Raw genomic sequence first — 20993 nt, forward strand, 5'->3', positions numbered from 1 at the left:
GGAATCTGAGGGAATGTGTGGGCTGGGTTCTGTTGTTGTCCTACAGGCGCTCATTCTATTTTCTCCCTTCCAGTTTGGCTTCAGAATCAGGATGGAGCTGCCCTTGTAGGTTTGGAAATACCAGATGGACAGGTCTGGCTGTAGTCCAGCAGCCCAAGATTGGGTCACTGGGTGACAGGATCCTGTTGCCCAAGAATGAGACTTTATGCTGATGTTCTTAAGCTAATAAGCACAACCAGGAAAGCTGTGTTATAGTGATGAACTCAACACCCAGACAACATCTGAGCTTGTACTGCCCATAAATCCTTACCCCATAGAGGATGGGTAAGTGGAGGTGAGCAGGCATGAGTCATGGGGTCATGAGCGGGTTCTCAGCCTGGTGGACGTGCTGGTGATGGTATGTGGAGAGGGCTGAGCTCAGGTCTTACTCATCCTTCCGAGCAATGGGATTGCTTAGCTAGATCTCTGTCCCCTGGGCCCTGAGCTGCAGAAGTTCAATTCTTGGTTTCTCGTCAGGGATGGATGGTCTATGGGACCCAAAAGGACACTTTGAGATTCTAGAACTTTGTTCTGAGCTTTATTTTCAGACACAAATGCCGAGTATGAATATTATGAGGAATTTTTTCGGTTAGTAAAGTGTATCCCAAAAATCATGCAGTGATATTAACAGTGAGGCTCTTGGTGGTAAATGCAGTTGGGGTTTCTGTTGAGTGTGCTTAATGAGCATGACATAGGAATCAGGACTCACTGCCAGGAACCACCTGGAATTCTTTATCCATCAGTGACTTCAGCCTGTTCATTGTTTCAGAGTTTACAGAATGCTATACTTTCTCAGAATTTTCAGGTATTTTCCAATCATCCAATCTTAAAACCATGCTGTTTTTGCCTTTACAAATGAAGGTGCTAACCTGAGAAGTTTAGTGATCTGATCCGTATTCCACAGACAGACAGGGATTCAAACCTGTGCACCTCTGTGGTTCTTTGTCTGCATTTGTAAATGGAGGTGACAGTGGACCTAGAATATGATGAGGATTGGATGGGATTAATATATGTAAAGGGCTGAGACTATGCCTGGCATATCATACAGTTCAGTAAATATTATAGATTATAATAATGGTGATGACAATGTTTTCCAAGTCCTTGGAAACAGTCTTCTTTTTTGTGTGCAACAATTGCTACCTGTGAGTTATACAAAGCTAAAATGCTCACATCCTCGCTATACCTGTGAGGTCCTCCGGAGCAGTGTGGGCCTGCGAGTTTGTTGGAAATGCAGCTTCCCACTCTCAACCTGCAGAATCAGAGTCTGCACAGAAACAAGCTCCCAGGAGGCTCGTGTGCACGTTTAGGTTGTAGTCCTGGCTCACTGCCCAGGGAGACCTTGGCCTCAAAGTTTCGATGTGTCATATTTCATCTGTTCTAAGATAAACTTTTTTTTTTCCATTTTTCTTCCTTAATGGAACATTAAATGCTAATTTAACTTCCAACTGCTAGAGTCTTAATTTCAACGAGATCTGTGTATTCTACCATCTTTTATTTGTCTTTTCCCCTTCCATGTTTTTGTGTCTGTATCTCTCTTGTTTTGGACTCTCTTTACCTCTCACTGAGGTTCATACTGGATAAACCTGCAGCTCTAACCAACTTCTTCCTGCTTAGTGGAAAGTCTTTCGTGTCGTCACTTTAGAGGAGTGATTTTCCATCCTAGTTTTATGACACCGAATACCTCTGGTTATCCCCAAAAGATGTGAACATCGACTTAAAATTTTTTTTATCCACTCTTGAATAAAACAAACACATCACAACAAATGAATGCGAGACTGTCACTTCCCAGAGGATGAGAGTTGCTGGTCCAAACCAGAACTGACCTCCCCAAGCCCCAGACAGCGTTGTCTTGTTATGTTGGCCACACACTCACTACCAGCCACCCTCATCTGGCCTTTTGATTCTGGGACAGCAGTACAAATTGTGGTCAGATTTCCTTTTATTAGTCATGGGCCTGTGTGAACAGAAGCAGGTTCTTCCAAGGTATGAGGTGAAATAGGCAGTGTCCTTATATTTGAGCAGCCTTGTATCCTCCTGCTGCAGGGCTAGGGGTCAGGTGCACTCGTGTCTTGTGTTGTTGGCCAGGGAATGAGCAACCTACACATTAGGAATTGTTATCCTTAAGTTAGAAAGTATGACAAGCTTCTTTATGGAGGGGAGGTGACACAAAGGGGACTGATTGCTGAGGCGAACATATTTTAGGGGGGGTGGGATGACCTAAAATAGTAAATTTACTGCTGTCACAACCTCTTACATTTCCCTCACATGTGCTAAGGACACACAGAGGGAGCCGGTCAATGGGCTCTCCCCTTTCATAAACCAGTATCAACCTGGGTCCAGTTCTCCAATTCTCATTAATCCCCAGGATGTTTCCTTCTCATACATCTCCAATAGCATGCTGCCTCCATGGCCCATCCTTTTCTGAAAGTCTGAAGAGGCCCTATTATTCTACTGATGGCATTTTTCCTTAAATATCACCCTGAGTAGGTGTCTTATGACAGTTAAGTATATTATCTGCCAATTACTCGGACCTCTACTCTCGGAAGAAAAACAGTACAAAACGGGGCAGTGAGAATTAAAAGAAATTAGAGCAGCTCGCTTATTTCACAGATTTTGGGGCCAAGGAGGCAGCAGTTGTCCTGTGGCTTCAGAGTCTCAACAAGAGAAAGCACATTCCAGGCATTCAGTTGCTTCCAGGCAGCTGGAAGGTGGGGCTGTGTTGAAGTTTTTCTTTGCAGGGAGGTGTTGAGACACTATGCACTGCTTTAGGCCATGACTACCTTGGCACATGTTCAGCAGGAAAAAAGCTGAGGCTTGAGTGAAAAATTATGGTACAGACAGTGGCAACATCTATGTACTTGGCAAGAAGAGGCATGTAGAACAACAGACCAGGAAGTGAAGAGGAGTCAAAGGAGCCAAGAGAGGATTAAGGCTCTCCACATCACACCCTCAGCTATAGGAGTTTCTGCATATCATGGATTTTAAAGTTTAAATTTAAGAGCTTAAGGTTTTAATTTTATTAAAGAAATCATGTATAAACTGTCCAATTGAATCTCCTGTGGCTGAAAAGAACTAGCCTGCAAGCAGCTTTGCCTACTGAGCTTTGGGAATCTCTGAGCACTTCCCCTTATTCTTCCCTGAGCCTCATGTCCTAGGAATGAGTCACCCCTGTTCCTCTGTTGTAGCTCTGGCTTGGGCCTTCCTTTAGGATCCACCTGCTTCACACAGGGCTCTGAAGGAAGGTAGTTAGTTTTCTCTCTCTTCTGGTCCCACAGTAGATCCCACCCCAGATCCCAACTCTGGTCCTGTTGCAGTCTTGCCTGTCCCATAGTCTGTGGTTCTTTCTTTTCAATATTTTGTTTCTTTTTATTTTTACTTTTTGTTGTTGTTGTTGTTTATTTTTTATTCATTTTGTTTTTGTTATTTGTATGTTTTTGTGTAGTTCCTTCTTTTGTGTTCTTCTGCTCAGGTTCAGGTACAGTGGACACGGAGTCTTCCAACTCCCCATCTCCACCTGCCCTAGTTACCATGCCTTTCTTTTCCTTTTCTCTCCAGGTCAAAAATTACCCAGCAAAACTTTTTCCAAGATGTTTTTCTGCCATTCCTGTATTATGTATTCAACCACCTGGAAATATACCCAGACAGTGGTATGCATGAGGCTGAGGTAACCATCTGCAGCCCTCCAACATGTGGAACATGCTGACCATTCTGCCTCTTGCACACCCCTGGGTCCCTTGTCCTTGTGCTCACCTGGCCTCTGTCTTTCTTGTCTTTCTGGCCTTTCAGAGCCTGGGGGTTGTCTTGTCTATGACAGCAAGTTCATCATCCCAGGACATTAAGGACTTCTCTTGGCTTTCACTCCTCTAGCTCTCTCAGGCGATGCAGTTTACCAAAGCCTGCCCATCACGACTGTCATTTTCCTTCGCTCCACCCACTTCTGTGCTCCAGCTCAGTCAGGACTCCTGTGGGAACTTCAGGGCCTTTGGAGCAGATGTGTCACCTCCATTGCCAGAACCACCCTCCATATAGATTGAGACCTGCTTCCTCGTTGGCTTCAAATTGGAAGAGCTTTCTATCCATGGCCTTTTGTTCAGAGAGAGAGTGGTGCTTTTAATCTACAGGGAAGAACTGAATGAACAGCAAAGGTCTTGGTATTTTAAGAAATCCCAGAACTGTATCAGAACCCACATCCATGGTACAGCTCCAACCACTGGATGAGGGTCAGTTAAGTAGAGGCCATTCATAGGCGATGTGGAGTCAGCCATGGGGTTGGGAAGACCCAATCTAGATAGGACTGAAGACATGAGACCATGCATGGGATATGAGGCTAGGGGAGTGCAGGACTCTCCCAAGAAGGCTGGTGGCTGACGAAGGTGTACACAATGTGTTGACTTCTCTCCAGAGTGGTCAGTGAGGGTGTGAGCACTGTAGCAACGAGGTCTCTGCTCTCTGAAAAAGTGGTTTGCTGGCCGGGAATTGTCAATCAGTTAGAATTCCTTCTAGTAGCTAGTGTCTTTAAGAAGTAGACCATTTTTATAATTGTATTTATTACTTCATGGGAGGTAACTTTCTCAGTAGCCAGTTTGGCAAGCAACAAAGCCCTATTGAAAGGAGATTAGTTTAGAGACACCTCCAGCCCTATTGACAGACAAGCATAATGAAAACATCAACCACATATGTAATCTGAAAAAAAAATCAAAAAACAAAAAAACGTGTTTGGTCTGCCAGGGATTGCTTTAGTAGTGTTTAAAGTAGGAGCTTCCATGTTAGTATTGTAACTAAAACAAAAGTAAATGAAAAGGCTATTATGCTAATACCTGATTAGTAATAACTACCAAAAGATAATTCATCCGTGAGTATAAATGATGGATTTCAGCTCCTCCAGTGTGAGTTGGAAAGTGAACAGGCAGGAAGGAGGTAATGGGCCACTGAAATTGAGGATAGAGGAGGGCAGGGATTCTTACGAAAAAAGGCCCCGAAGGGCAGCTACAGGTGACAGCTCACACTGTGTAGCCTTGCTGCCTGCCCCTCTCTGCTTCCACAGCCTGGGGCCTGGGACCAGGCACACAGAGAAGGGGATGTGCTGTGCCTCTAGTTTTTGATTGGGGCTTATATTCTTTGGTTCAAATGTCTTTGTAAAACATTTTATCCCAGGAGACTCACCAATGAAGGGACCCCTGCCCTTGCTCAAGGGTAGTACCAGTCTTCACATTTGCACAAAAGGATGGATTCCTTTGCTATGTTTGTTTTTAACTTCAAGACCTTTCCCATTCTTTCAGGCTCTATAATACTGTTTTTCTCCCTGAAAGTATTGTTACAAGCACAACATAGCATGAAAAAACACACCCAAGTGTGACCCCTGTGGCCTAAAGAGCTCTGGAATATCCCTGGCATTAGGACAAAGTCTTTCCTCTTTTTCTCTTTCCTTTTTTTGATTTGTTTCTATGTAAGAGCGTTATTTTAAAGAATATTCAGAGAGAAAAATACCACCTATGTTTCCCCTATCCTAAGTCAAATGGCTTTTATTTTTCTGTGTTCCTGTCTAGTTTCTATTAAGAACACTTTCTTCAGGTATTCTTTTTTTTTTTTTTTAATTACTTCATGATACTTCATTCAGTTGATTTAAAAAAAAAATTAATCTTGTTTTAAGGCAGCTTCAAGTTTTCTACCATGATAATGCTTCATGAGCCCCTTTGCATGCACAGTTTTTTCTGGAGTCTTCTCATAGAATAATTCCTGGCAGCAAGTTTCCCTGTCACACTTCTGTGACTTGATAGGTGTAGCCAAAATACTTGCAGAGGGTTTGACCCACAGCTCTGGCCATCAGTGGGATGTGTGACCTGGTGTCCCACAACCTGGTGGCCTGTCCACTTCGCACTCCATCTCCTTTCCCGAGTGCCTCCCCAGGCTCTGGACAGTGGATGTTTCCTGGCTCTAACTGAGTGTCCTGTTGCATCATTTAAATGTGGTGTTCAATCAGCTCTCCAATGACTTAGCAAAGTTTGCGTGAGTCGTTCTGCAGGAATGTTTGTGTCCCACATCCAAGAAAACTTGTAGGTGTTGGCATGAGGCTGACCAGCTCTCCAGCCCAACCACAGCCTTTGAGCAACTGTGGACAGCACTCAGCAGTCTTTTATTTTCTGCTTATTAAAGCCTTATGTTTGCCTCACCTTAACCTGAAAGGTAGTGTGGGTGGGTGGGTCGGATCAGATCTTTTTGCTCTTGCTTGCAGCCAGATTCGGATTGCCTGTTGGAGGAATGCTTGGTGAGGAGTACAGAAAGATCTGTAAGTCTTTATAAGCTGGGGGAGTGGACTCACATTCTAGTCAGCTAGCTTCTCATGTGAAGAGCCATGAATCATCATGATATTCTTAATTTAACTTCAAGATCTGTAACTGTATTATCTCTGTGCTATTTATAAGGACCCCAGGGCTGGGTGTTTCCAAAAAGAGTACAGCACCCCTCACTCATACTTGAATTATTCCTATACCAGTGATTATTCTCATCCAGCTCATTTAAGTTTGTTCTGTTTTTGTTCTAACTAGAGACTGAGTTGAGCTCTCTTCCTGTAGCCCCTTCTCCTTGGTCTCTGACTGCAGTGACACTGAACAAGTCCATTGCCTGCTTCATGTCCTTGTATGTAACATTTTATTATCTAACATTTACTTGAGATACAGCTTTTCCTGGCTCCCGTTTCTCAGCTAAGACAGCGAATTGATGCCCAGCAGCTCTGTTTGGGAGGGGTGGGAGAACTTGTACATGACCTGGTCCTTGTTCCTGGGATGCAAGTCCGTGTTCCTGGTGGAAGTGCGGTGAAAAGTAGAGTGAAACAAGTGGTAGATCAAAAGCTGGAGGTTAGTAAAAAGAAAGGAACTGGACAAGGAAAGATGGCATGAAGAAACATGAGAACAGTAAGTGAAAATGAGTGCATGCAAGAAATATGGGAATTGAATAAGAAAATTTAATATGAGAATAGGATGATTAGAGAGAAGGAAAAATAATTTTATGTAGTTTATAATCAACAGAGGAAATACAGGAGATTCATTCATCAAATATAGCACCCTTAAACTCTGCAAGACTCCTCCAACTCTCCTTTTCTCTGTGTCTATCCAAAAGATCAAGAACCACTGCACTCATCAACCTCTTGCCTGTTGTTAATCAAGAGACATGTCTTCTCTCTTTCTCTCCCACCCCACAAACAAAGTGCTAGTCCCAAGATACCTGAAGGTGAGGACCGTGTTTGAACTTCTACTCTATCCCTTGAGACAAGTGACTTGGCTAGGCTGTAGTGCATCTATAATTTGTTTACGTTAATTAAAGGAGATTATTCACCATTATCCTGGGCAAGCTTCATTCCATCAGTTGAAAAGCCTTAAGAGGAGAATTGAGGTTTCCACTGTCAGCACCTGCCCCAGATTAGAGACTTGCCAGTGCCTACAATTGCAAAAGCCAATTCCTTGGAATAAATCTTTTTCCATGTTTATTTAACCTACTGGTTCTCTCTGGTAGGACCTGACTGATACACCCCCACACCTTGAATTACACTTAAAGTTTGTATCACAGTAATTGAGTACTTTATTCACCATCTTGTATTTGCTCCTTACTCATGAATGGTAGTCTTGTGCCATCTCCACTTACCCCCAAGCATGTGCCCCAGTCATGAGTTTGTGTTGGTTGATTGTGTAAGTCTTAGACTTTAACTAAAGGAAGTAGAAGCTAGAAGTTTTTCAATAAAGGGAATTCCTTAGCACCTGGGCTGGACTCTCCTCACATGGTGATTTGTTAAGACGTGTTGCAACCAGGTTTTGAATTAACAGTGATCTTAGCATTGGTCACTCTGTGTGAGTTTTTAGGAATCTTTTAACCACATGGCACTTTTCTTTGTATGTGTGACTTGAGAACTTTACCATGGAACTGAGGAACTACTGATAGCTATACTGACAAATCTTGGCTGAACCACAGATACCCTGGAGGTGGGGTAGGATTTTAACCTTCAAACAGTGTGATGAGTGCTACCTCCAAGGAATCATTCATGGGCTCAACTCAAGCACTCGTCTCTGCCTTTTATACCATAGTGATTATTTATTGTAATTAATCCTGATAATATTAACACTTAGGCCTCAGATGTCATTAAAGCTTTGGGTGGTGTGGGAGTGGAAAAGTAGTTGCGCCCCTCTCTCCCCCCTGCAGCTTTCTAAGTTCTTCTGGCTGCCCTAGTAATCAAATTAACATGAGAAAATGACCAGATTTATTATGGATGTGCATACGTGGGTTCCACAAGAATGTGGGACCTGAGGACACACTGGGCAGTGCGGCTTATGTGCTGTTCTGGACCAAGAAGAAGAAAGCAGGGGTCTGGGACTCCACAGGGAAAGCAGGCAATTCACACGTTAGATGAAAAAGAGCAAATATGTTGTCAATAAATTCTTGCTGAGCTACCCAGAAATTATGGGACACAGGAAAGAAGTCCAACAAACGGGCTTTTGCGTGGATCCTCCCTGTCTGCCACTAACTGCTCACATGCTAAGGTGACTATGCTAAGGTTCCCTTCCTGAAGCAGATTTTCCTATCTGAATTACTTTTGGCAGTTAAGGGAGAGAATCAAAGTTTCTTTCTGAGTTTTTTGTTTCTTAGAAATAATTGGCTTAAAATAATCAATATCCCAAAAGGTATATTTTCGGATGGCAAACTCTGGTTCCCTTCAGAGGAATGAAGCTCAATGGCAAAATTAAGCAACCTGAGCTTCAGAACCCCCACCCATGACCCTTTCATTCATTGTGGAGTGCAGTGAGGGTAAACTGTTCGCCTCAGTGAGGTAAGATCCTATTGAGTGAGCATCTCAGCTGAATCACTTCTGTTTCTTTTCTCTGGATTTAGTTTCTAGGTAAAAACTCAAGCTTAGAGAAGTGTACTTCAGTAATGCAAATGTGGCAGAAAGAATGAGTTAGGAAGAAAAGATAGTAATATATAATAGTAATATAGTAATAGTAATAGTAATATTATAGTAATATATAATAGTAATATTTTCCCTAACTTGTTCAGCTAATGAACAGTCTACTTTTGTAAAGAGCCCTTCCTCAGATGAGCCAGGAGGGAGCAGAGAACATTCGGGAATTGGGAGAAGGCGTGGCTCCTCCCCTGCCTGATAATGTAGGGAGGAGGGTCCCTCTGAAGCTTTTTCTGTTAGCTCACATGATACTTACAAATCAAAAACTAACCACCCTTGGGTGGCTCCCTTTCTGGCTATTTTGAAATCCTTTTGAAGTCAACCCTAAAAGCACTAAGCTCAGTTATAAAAGAGCCAAGGCAAACAGCACTGTAAGTGTGAGACAGCTTTCCTATGTATACCCCTCACAGTTTGAATGCTGTCATGAACTTCAGACTGCAAAATGTGGGCCTGGAAGCCAGGGATAAGGGAGAGTCTTCAGGGCCCCCGCCTGGCTGCCTTTCCCAGCATACCAGAGCCCATATGGGCTGGGTGCCACTGCAGATGCCTATGGGCAGCCTGGAGAGGGAATCAGAGCCACCCTTCCTGCTCTCAGAGCTTAGAGAATCACTGTGAGCTTCTGTGTATTATTTCCTCCCTTTGTTGCCTCTCCCTCCTACAGCTTTGCTATCAGAAGTGAAGGGAGGTGAAACTTGTCAGCATTCGAGTAAACAATAAATTAATTTGCTCTCATGAGCAGTCCAGATGAACTCATGGTAGGATGATTTAGAACTAATAGGAAACCCAGTGAGGTACCATGGTAGCCAATCAGATTGCCAAAAGTTTTCAAGCAGGAGGCCACCAGTACCAGCAGGGATGTGGAGTGATGGGACCACCCATGCACTGCTGGAGGCAGGGCACATGGGTGCAGCTGCTTCGGGAAGCAGCTCAGCATTATCTCACACAGCCAGGGATGTGTGCACTTGGGTACAGCAGTTATGCCTTGGACATACGCCCCTCTCAGCAGCCTTGTTCATCGCACTCACAAAATTGAAACAACCCAGAGGTGCAACACAGCAGGATAGGTGAGTCAGCTCTGGTGTCCAGGCACCAGCAAGGATGGATAGACTACAGCTGTGTACATGGGCGGAGCCTGACAACATGAGTTTGCAGGAAAGAAGCAAGTCACAAAAGAAAGCACAGTGTGATTCTATTTTGAATATGAAAATGGGTAAAAAGCACACCCTGTTTTTAGGAATGTAAACATAGATGGAAAACCTTAAAAGAGATGGTTACTACCTAAGTCAGATGTTTATCTTTAGGAAGGATATGATCAGGAAGGTGGACATGGTGGTGATTGTAGGGATTGCTTTGTAATTATTCTCTGAACTGCATGTTCATGGTTTGTGCACATCTTTGCTTATCTCACACACAAAACTAGATGAAGACTGGTTCCCTCAAACAGTTTCCCCTCATACCAAAACCGCACTTGCCCCTTGTGAGTGATTCTGTCTCCTTGGTTCTTCAGTCCAGCCGTGTCCCCCCGCTACCTGCCCGCCACTGCCCCCACATCTCGGAAGGTCCAGATACCCACATGGACCTGAGGTGGCTAGTGTTTCTCCCTCAGTAGCTGGGCTGAAGATCATAAAGCTTGGAGGTCAAGGGTACAAATCTCCTCTTGGGTGACTTTGAAGTCTGGGACTTGAGAAGTTACCTGGCCCGGAGGAGGAGGAACAGCAGTTCCTGAGTGTGCAGGGCCTGTCCCAGAACCCCCAGGGGCCATCTGGAGGGCCTCAAGACCATGATAAACCTCTGATGAACCCACCCCACCACCCCCAGACACTGTGTCCAACAAGGCAGCAGGCAGCCCTTCAAAGAGAGATAAAGGCTTTGATCTATAACCCAGAGTATCAGGCTGTGTAGGGGAGGCCATGTGTCTGAGCCTGTTCTGGGAACTGGGCGGACAGTATGTAGGTGTGCCCTGGGGTAGGGGCAGAACTGAGATTTCCACAGCTGAGCTCTTCATATTCCCCGTCCTGGGACCAGGGCCATCCAGGTTGCCAGTGGAAGAGGTGTCAGAATGGCAGCACAGTGCGTGGTCTCTTACGGGGGTTGTTTGACTTGGCTACTGGGCAGGAGCTGTGTCTGTGCTCACAGTGCTCTGTGTGAAAGATACCACCCAGAAAGTAGGGGCTGGAGAGTTTAGAGTCATTCTTCCTGTCTGACCAGTGACAACATTAGGGAAAACAGGACAGTGTCCCCCATGTCTGTCTTCCTTATAGCTGAAAGGCCAAGGTGAAAATACCCTCAGATGAGACTGAGCTGTCAGTGAAGGGCCCAACAATGCAATTATTTCTAATGCATCCCTGCTTTTTTTAGAGGATGTGAGGAACAGACCAGGTCACACCAAAGGCCAATTTGATGTACAACCTAAAAGCCTAACAACTATGCCTCTTGCTTTGCAGTTTGCATTTGCAGAAGATTCTAGGGCCCCACTTTTGCAAACAAACACCAAGTTCTAAGCTGCATTTCATCAAATAATAACATTCTTTAGAAACTTGTTAAAAGCTAAACAAGGCTGGGCTTGCACACAGCACAGCCTGGAGAGCAACTTCGCATTTCTTTTGATGGCTCTGGTCTTATAGCCCCAGATCTTAGCAAATGGGTGGAAAAGCCTTTTTGCCCTTTTCCTCTAGTACCCTGTTTATATCTTCCCTTTTTCTTCATCCTCTTCCCCTTTGCCAGAGTTGCAAGTGAGACATGGATTGTGGGTAAAGAAGGAAAGAGTGGAATTGGGCCAGTACAGGAGAAGGTTGACTACAACAATGAAAAAAGTGAATTGGTATTTGACATTTCACAAAATAGTCTCTTTTCAAGATTCATTCAAAATTTGATGAAAACACTATTATAGTGCTTGGAGAATATTTTAGGATCCTACCCCAGTTATGATTAAGTGACTGTAAGGAAATGGTCTTTCCAGAGGACTCACCCATATGCTGCCCCCCTCCCCTTCCCCATTTAGGAAGGAATAGTGTCTCCGAGTGACCTGGACCTCGTCATGTCTCACGGCCTGGGCCTGCGTTATGCGTTCATGGGACCCCTGGAAACCATGCATCTCAATGCAGAAGGTAGGGGCTCAGATGGGAATTTTGTGCAGCGTAGCATTTTCATGGGTTTCATAAACAACCAAAGGTTGCCTTTTCATACAACTGAATAGAGATGGTATAATGAACAGGAGGTGGTATGTAGCCCTGGTCATTCACGATCACGGTGGGAGGATGTCTGTTCCCGGACTCTGTGTAGCACAGCACTCAAGGAAGGACTGGAAGGAGAGGTGGAGGTTGTCATGAAGACTTTACTGCCTATCACCCAGCCTTAGAAAAGATAAAATGGTATTTTCCTGAGAAAAATGATGACGTTATTTAGAGGCAAGAAAAAGAAAAGAAAGGAAGTAACCACATGAACCTCTGCTGGACTTACCGTCCTGCCTTAATACCTTCAGCTTAATTACCTTCAGCTTCCAAGTGCAACTGGCTGAGCTGTAAGCTTCTCTCTAGAAGCTGGGGTGCCAAAAGGGAGGGCTTCTACTGAGAAGGAGCTGGTGCCCTCAGTCAGCAGCCAAGTTGGGCCATCAGTCACTCTGGAAGCCACTTCAAAGGGCTAGGGGAAGGTAGGTATGAGCTCATGATCTGGTGACTGTAAAAGCAGAGTCACTTGAGACAGGTGAGAAGCTTCCAAGAATGAAACTGTCCACCAGATTTTAAGCCATTTAAAAAGAGATCATTTGAAAAACAAGCAATAAAATCTACACCAAATTAAAACAATAAATAAAAAAAAAGAAACGGATAAAAATCGGGGGAAATATCTCCTAAATAGTGTTATGATGGCTGTCTCTTGGTATTGAAATTATAAGCAACTTTTATTAACTTTTTACTTTTCTATGTTGTCATAAATTTCTATAATTATTATATGTTATTTTAATAATTAAATTATTAACTTGTAAAACATATGCAGAAAGAGAAAAGGAATATTGTATTCAGCTCCATGGTCTACATTTAACAATAGCGAGAAACCGAAGCTGATCCCGAAGTGACCAGAATAGTACATGTGTGTACACATGTCTGTCTGTCCGTGAGTTTTGTGGGGGTTGAACCAGAGTGAAAGACTGGAAATAGCAGGCAGACAGGTTTGGGGTCAGGACATGGCAGGGAGAACTTTCTAGTAAGTGGGACTGTTATGGAAGGAGAGGCCACACTGTAAGTGGGTAAGCTGAGCTGCCAGAGGCTGGTCCTCAACTTGTGCAGATGTCTGGATGTCGACAGGAGTCTTGCGGTGAGGTCAGAAGTTGGAGTAGATGACTCCTGGGAGTCTGCCTTAGATTTCATAATTTCATAGGGTTTTGGTAATACTTCAATCAGTTTTTACCACAGTAATTAATGAAAGACAATTTCCAACAGATAATTCTATGCAGTTTTACCAGCTGCATTCTTGCACACAGCAGGTGCAAACCAGGGGCCTTGAGTGGGTTTAGTCATGTGTTATGCAAATGTGTTTCAATAGGTGACTTGATTCTTCCTTAACACCCAGGTGAAGGGAGAGGGGACTCTCACCTGGTGCCCCTGTGTTACTTTTGTGGTAGGATAACAGTTGAACATAGGAGGATAATGTAAAGACATGGGCTTCATAAAAATGAAACCAGAGTTTTGAAATATCATTAAAATAAAATATTGGATAATTTTTAAGTGTTTTTCAATCAGAACCTTAAAAGTGATGAACGTATTTAAGCATTTGAGATATATGAGGACATTGCTGGAAAACCACCATGTTTTTCTTTTTTCTTGAGAAAAATAAGATAGTTCAGGTATCAGGAGAAACTGATAGGGAGAGACCGGAGAATTGCTTTGACTCTCAAACAAGTAGAAACTGAAGCTGATGAAACCAGAAACTCAGGAATCAAACACTGTGGCCCATAACAATTTTTCACACAAAGCAGACTTGATAAGAAAACCTAATTGACTTAATATGATAATGGTGGACGGATGTAGTTTTCAACTTCAGAGCATTCCAAAGACCGGAGTTAGACAGTTATAAGATCGGGCTTGGGACCATTGGAAATGGTCATGTTTCCTCACAGTGTCACTCAGGATATATCAAGATTGGAGTCGGGAGAGTTCTATTTTTTCTGAAGTTATTTTCATAAAGCCGGCATCTCAGGTTAAGGCTAGTTATTAGTCTTAAAAGCTACAGTTTATCTAAGAAGGATAAAAATATTTGATGATTTGTTTTTAATCTAATAAAATAGCACCTAAGAAACAAGAGGCCAGCATGCTTCCTTTGCCTTTTGGCTACTTTTTAAAAGTAACACCCACATTAGATAATGTCCCTGTGCTTTGGGGCCTTTTTGATCTTCCCTAATAAGTTCTGTCTCTTAAATGCAGGTGAATTCACATGAGTGTGGCTTTGTAGGCTGTGTGAAAACCATACTCCTCTGGTGTGGATAGCAATTAGGGTTCTTCAAGAAACAACGCCCAGGGTGTGTCCCAGCTGCTGCCTCCACGGTGACATTGGCCACACAGACAGGTGCCTGCTCTGTAAATGCAGACGGATGGGACAGCTTTCTGTCACTTCATCACCTTGGTTTGTGCTGAAAGCTCAAGGCACTGTCTCACCTTCAGGACTCACAGGCAAAGAATAACAAGTCAGAAAGCAGCAAGAAAAGCTAAATCCAATCTTGTGATAATCAATTCTTTTTCCCGTTTTTCCTTATTCCATATAAGCATCTCTTAAGAAATTAGGTTCAAAGTCTTCTAAAAAGCGCCCATCTGTAGAGGAGTGGATTAAAAAACTATGGTACATTTACACAATGGAGTACTATGCAGCAGAAAGAAAGAAGGAACTCCTGCAATTTGCGACAACATGGATGGAACTAAATAGAATTATGCTTAGTGAAATAAGCCAGGCAACGAAAGAAAAATACCATATGATGTCACCTAATACAGGAAACTAATGAACACCACAAACAAATGAGCAAAATTGAACAAGAGGCATGTAAACAAGGAACAGAGTAACAGTTACCAGGGAGGTGGGGGGGAGGGAGAGAAGTGGGGTAAGTATGGGAAGGGTTTAGTAAAAGAACTAGTATAAATAACCCACGGACATGGACAATGGGGTGGGGATTGACTGTGGGAGAAGGGGTGGGCTGAGTGTGTGGGGAAGCAATGGGGGAAAAGTAGGACAATTGTAATAGAAAAACAATAAAAATAGATTTAAAAAAAGTCTTCTAGAAAGCTAAATTCTCTGAGGTTTGTTGGAAACACTGTACATGTTTGAACAGAATAGCAGACATGAAAGCACAAAATGAAAAACATAGGGGAAACTCATTTCATAGTAATACAGAGGAGGGAAAGGCCGTGGGATTGAAGGTGAAGTGGCTTTTTTATTTTCATTTCCACTGAAATTGCTCTTCTAGAACATTCCCACTCAATCCTCCTCTTACACTGCTCTAATGGAAGGGTAGATATTGCAAATAACAGTACGGTAATAAATTTGCTGGAACGTTGTAAATAATTGTGACACTAAGTCACCATGTACTTGTACTTGGACCTAGTGTGAGAGCCATTCTGTGGTGTCAGGTTCTCCACCCTCATGCTGTCTGTGTGGCTTCTTGCCGTCACCATGAACTCTGGGCTGGTCACCCCATGAGCCTGAGTGTATCTATAGAAAGGGTTTTTGTATTTGTAAGACTGAAGTTTCAATTGGTTCCCTGGAAAAGTTGGGGGAAAATTATGAATTGTATTTTATCTTAAAGAAATAACTGCCCTTTTAAAGCCACAAATTTTATAAAAGGCAGGGGAAGAGAGTTCTCAAAAGCCCCTGGGAGATTCAGATGACTTTACAGGGACACCGAAAGGTGAATGCTTGTTCAGAAAATGTGAGGTGATCCAGAGGTAAAATACAGTCCTTGAATTGCACCCATGGCTTCTTGCTGCTCAGAGAGGACAAGGAGACAGAACTGGTTCCAGGAGGGTCCCAGTGGGCCTCTGTCTCCCTGCACGTGGGTGCATATGCAGCTCCATCCAATTCTCCCATTTTCTTCTCATTTAATATCTTTCCAACTTACTTGATTCTTGTGGTCTCTGCCCCTCAAAAGGAATAACTGTATTTGTGTCTCCATTTTACCACCTTTAGTTTAAATAAATAAACACATAGATGAAATGAAGAAAGTGTTTAATTTCCAAAGGAAATACATGTAAAGGTTGTTTTCTGTCTTCTGGAAATGCTGAGCCCTCTAAGATAGCTGGCCAAGGCTGGAACCTTTAGGAAGTCTGGAATCCTGAACTGTTGAGTTATACTTGTGTTAAATGAAATGGAACCCCTAATTTTAAAAAGAGAGTGTTCACCACTTAATTGTAGGTATTAATGTCATAAAAGTTGTTATATTTGAATTTTTTACCCTTAAGAACAATTTCTCTTTTAAGAGCAAGTTTGATATAATTTTAGCACACTAAAAGAGAAGGAAAATAAAACTGAAATTCAGTGAATTCAGGCTTTCATAACAGTGTGGGCCCACCAAAACTAAACCACAAAGAAGTTTGTCTTTTTTGTTGTTGTTGTTAAGAATACCTTGTGGTGATGATTTTTATTTAAAATTAATTCAAAACAGTTTTTCTGGGGTGGGTGAGAGCCAAACTCAGGGATCTTTGCAAACTCTGCTGTTCACTTGTTCCTGTGTTACCTTTAGCCTGCCTGACCAACCTTTCTGGTTGTGGAAGATGCTGGAACTAGACCAAGGGTGGCACAGTAGGTGGCTCAGTTGTGTCCCCAGCAGGCCCAGGACTTAGAGATGCCTCTTCTATGTGCACCCAGGGCTGGCTTCTGATGAGACTTGTCCCTCACACATGCCTGCACTGGCCCAGCTCTGCTGCCTCCTGGCAACACCGAAAACAGAGGGTTCCTGGCAGGCCTGCTCTACATGCTGGGAGGCAAGGCCACTAGACTCTGCTTTCTTCACTGTGCATGTCTGACTCTAACTGAGTCAGCCTCAGCCACATGCAACCCACAGCTGCTTCTAAGTTACTGTGCTTCTTCCTCCTCTCTCCCTTGCGAATGAACCTCTTCCTCATGGGTTTCTCCATCAAAATCCTAGGGCCCTATCTAAGCATCTGCGAACACGGTTCGGTTCCCCAGGGCCAGGAAGTTCCAGAAGCAGCTGGAGAGCAGGGCAGCCTGGGCTCGGGTGACAGGGCTGTTATCCACTGGCCACCATCCAAGCCTGCATTAAAGAATCTGCCACCGCCCTGGCTGGTGTGGCTCAGTGGGTTGAGCACCAGCCTTCAAACTGTGGGTCACAGGTTCGATTCTCAGTGAGGGCACATGCCAGGGTGGCAAGCCAGGTCCCCGGTTGGGGGCATGCAAGAGGCAACTGATCAATGTTTCTCTTGCACATTGATGTTTCTCTCCCTTTCTCTCTCCCTTTCCCTCTCTCTAAAAGTAAGTAAATAAAATCTTTTAAAAAAGAAAAGAATATGCCACCTTTTAGACACCCAACCAAGGGTACCAAGAAGCCAGGGAACAGAGTGAAATGGGAAAAGATTTGTGAGCTGTGACATCTTTGGGTCTTAGAAAATACATTCAAACCATTTACACAAGTAACCTCGTGGATGCATTGTTAAAGGTAACATTCTTGGTGAACATAGGACTTAATGGGATAATGCAGGGACCGGGCTAAGTGGAGTACTGTAGGGTACACAAGGGAAGGTGGAATGGCAGGCCCCAGGGGCCCCTCGCTTTCAGGATTCTGAAATCTGAGAGAAAGCTTGACGAGTGACTGGCTCATGGTGAAGACCCTCAGTTCTCAGCGCCAGCTAATCCTGTGCACTGCGCATCTCCTTTTCTTCACTCACAGGAAGAAAAGAATGTTGGGAGTTCTCTAATGTTCTGACTGCTTTTGTGTTCATATGATTTCAGGCATGTTAAACTACTGTGACAGATATGGTGAAAGCATGAAACATGTCCTCAAGACTTTTGGACCCATTCCAGAGTTTTCTGGGGCCGCAGTTGAAAAGGTTCACCAGGTACATAGACTGACTACAGAAAGTTGTGTGCGCTGAGCAGAAGCTCTGTGCATAGGGACATTTTATGTGCAGCTAGAATCTTTGCATTTGGTTTTGACGGTCCCTCATCCCTAACTTTGCTGTCCACAGTTCTGTCATGGTCCTCAGAGACCTTCAGAGTAATGCAACCAGTGAAATTGGAGTTCGCTGTGACTTGCCTCTGAGGAGCTGGAGTCTCTGGACTCAGAAAGCTCTTGTTCATTGAGGGTTTACTCCGCTCCTTTTGTCTTTGAAAGCAAATTCAGTATGCACAAGTAGGACGAACAATTTGCTCCTGCTAAATTATCTCCTTTTCATGCTTCTTTGTTCTTCTATTTTTTATTTTTTTAAATGTTTACTTCCAGTTGACATCCAATATTATTTTATATTAGTTTCAGGTGTACAGCATAGTGGTTAGAGAATTATATAATTTATAAAGGGATCCCCCTGATAAATCTAGTACTCACCCAACACCATATGTAGTTATTACACTATAATTAACTATATCCCCTGTGCTGTACTTTACATTCCTGTGACAGTTTTGTAACTACCAATTTTTACTTCTTATCCCTTAATCTTTTCCACCCATGCCCCTAAGTCCCCCTCCCATCTGGCAACCATTAGTTTATTCTCTGTATCTGTGAGTTTGTTTCTATTTTGTTTTATTAGCTTCCACATGTAAGTGAAATCATATGGTATGTGTCTTTCTCTGTCTGACTTATTTCATAGCATTATACCCTCTAGATCCATCTATATTGTCACAAATGCTAAGGTTTTACTCTTTTTCATGACCAAGTAATATTTTATTATGTATATATGTGTGTGTGTGTGTGTGTGTACCCCATCTTATCTTTATCATTTGTCTATTGATGGGCACTTGTGTTTCTTTTATACTTGACTATTGTAAATAATACTGGAATGAATATAAGTATATCTTTGAATTTGTGTTTTGAATTTTTCCAGATAAATACCCAGAAATGGAATTTCTGGATCATATGGTAGTTCCATTTTCAATTTTTTGAGGAACCTAAATTCTGTCTTCCACAATGGCTGCACCAATTTGCAATCCCACCAACAGTGCACAAGGGTTCCCTTTTCTCCACATCCTCACCAGCACTTGTTGTTTGTTGTTTTATTGATGATAGCCATTCTGACAGGGTGAGGTGATATTTCATTGTGGTTTTAATTTGCATTTGTATGATGACTAGTGACTTTGAGCATCTTTTCATATGTCTATTGGCGATCTTTATGTCCTCTTTGGAGAAGTGTTTATTCATGTCCTCTGTCCTTTTAAAAAATTGGATTGCATGTCTTTTTGGTGTTGAATTATATGAGTTCTTTATAAATTTTGGACATTAACCTCTTATCAGATGTATCATTGGAAAATATGTTCTCCCATTTGGTAGGTTATCTTTTTGTTTTGTTGATGGTTTTCTTTGCTGTACAAAATTTTTTAGTTTGATATAGTCCTATTTGTTAATTTTTATTTGTTGTCTTTTCTTTTCCCTGTACCCAGGCCATGTGTGTGAAAGTCCCAGCTGATCCTGAGCACTTGGCTGCCAGGAGGCAGTGGAGGGAGCAGTGCCTCATGAGACTTGCCAAACTGAAAAGTCAGATGCTGTCCCAGTGAAGTTTTTATGATGCCGTCATGCCCCTCACTGGAAGTCCTACTTGATGAAATTATAAGGACTTAATCATATTGCTCAAAACTGTGGCAGCCACAGAGGTCCCTTACCATGCAAGTCCTGAGCCTGGTCTCTGGTTAGCTCTAGTCTGTTCACTGCTGATTGTGCCCTAGCTGTGGGTGTCAAAGCAGAACTTGGGTTCTGAGGGCTGTTGATTTCCTGCCACCTAGGCAAGCAAATTGTCTCAAGATTATCACCTTTTGTTTTTAAGTGTGATTATGCAGCCTACATTTTATAGATAATGATTGTAGTTTCAAATCATTTTAATCTGTAGTGTAATGTTTTTATGATTATTTCTGATCCCTTTCTGAGTACTCTGTGGCCCTGCATTTTTGAGGCAACTCACTACCTTCACTGTGCCAATGGTTATTCTGAATAAAAGTTTTTGATTTCATATAGGCATCCTTTTTGTTCTGATCTTTCTGAGAAAGACAGTGTTTGATCCTGATGATCGACATGTTTTAGAATGACCTGATGAATGAGTAAGAAGCAAATGCTTCATTCTGGGTCCTTTGTCTTTCATTCAGTAAAAATCCACCCATTTGGTGGATTGTTTCCCTGTGGCTCTGTAATCATCTGTGTTTGGGAAACTCCATGGACTGCCTGCCCTTGGGCACTCACATCTATCAGAATTTAGGGGCTCCAGGTTCTGAGTAAAGATAACTTTTTTTTTTCTGTTTTTTTTTTTTTAAGTATATTTTATTGATTATGTTGTTACAGTAGTTCCAATTTTTTCCCCTTTGCTCCCCTCCACGCAGTACTCCCCTTCCCTCTAGCAATCCCACTCCCCTTAGTTCATGTCCACGGGTTGTGCATGTAAGTTCTTTGGCTTCAACCAATTATGCTTCTTGATCCCTGCACCTATCCCCATTTCTCCCCCTCTCCCCTCTCAGCTGATAAATCCTCCAAATGATCCCCATACCTATGATTCTGTTCCTATTCTGGTTTGCTTAGTTGGATTCTGTCTTTATTTTTTAGATTCAGTTGTTGATACTTGTGAGTTTGTTGTCATTTTAGTGTTCATAGTTTTGATCTTCTTTTTCTTAAGAAGTCCCTTTGACATTTCATATAATAATGGCTTGGTGATGATGAACTCCTTTAGCTTTACCTTGTCTGGGAAGCACTTCATCTGCCCTTCCATTCCAAATGATAGCTTTGCTGGATAGAGTAATCCTGGTTGCAGATTGCCTTTCATCACATTGAATATTGCTTGTGAATCCCTTCCTGCCTGCAAAGTGTCCTCTGAGAAAT

The 20993-nt window shown here is 42.9% G+C and overlaps 1 protein-coding gene across 1 annotated transcript in view; it reads left to right on the forward strand.

Moving 5' to 3' along the window:
- The window catches only part of CRYL1 (crystallin lambda 1), a 130108-nt gene extending 109972 nt beyond the window's left edge, over nucleotides 1–20136 (forward strand). The window contains exons 6-8 of the mRNA XM_090273703.1: nucleotides 11988–12093; nucleotides 17933–18039; nucleotides 19574–20136. Coding sequence (XP_090129829.1) covers nucleotides 11988–12093; nucleotides 17933–18039; nucleotides 19574–19687 — 327 coding nt within the window. The 3' untranslated portion in view covers nucleotides 19688–20136. The remainder of the gene's footprint in view (nucleotides 1–11987; nucleotides 12094–17932; nucleotides 18040–19573) is intronic.
- Nucleotides 20137–20993: the final 857 nt, after the last annotated feature.

This window comes from Furipterus horrens, unplaced genomic scaffold (genome assembly GCF_987537825.1).
Source record: "Furipterus horrens unplaced genomic scaffold, mFurHor1.1.pri manual_scaffold_4, whole genome shotgun sequence".
NCBI lineage: Eukaryota > Metazoa > Chordata > Mammalia > Chiroptera > Furipteridae > Furipterus > Furipterus horrens.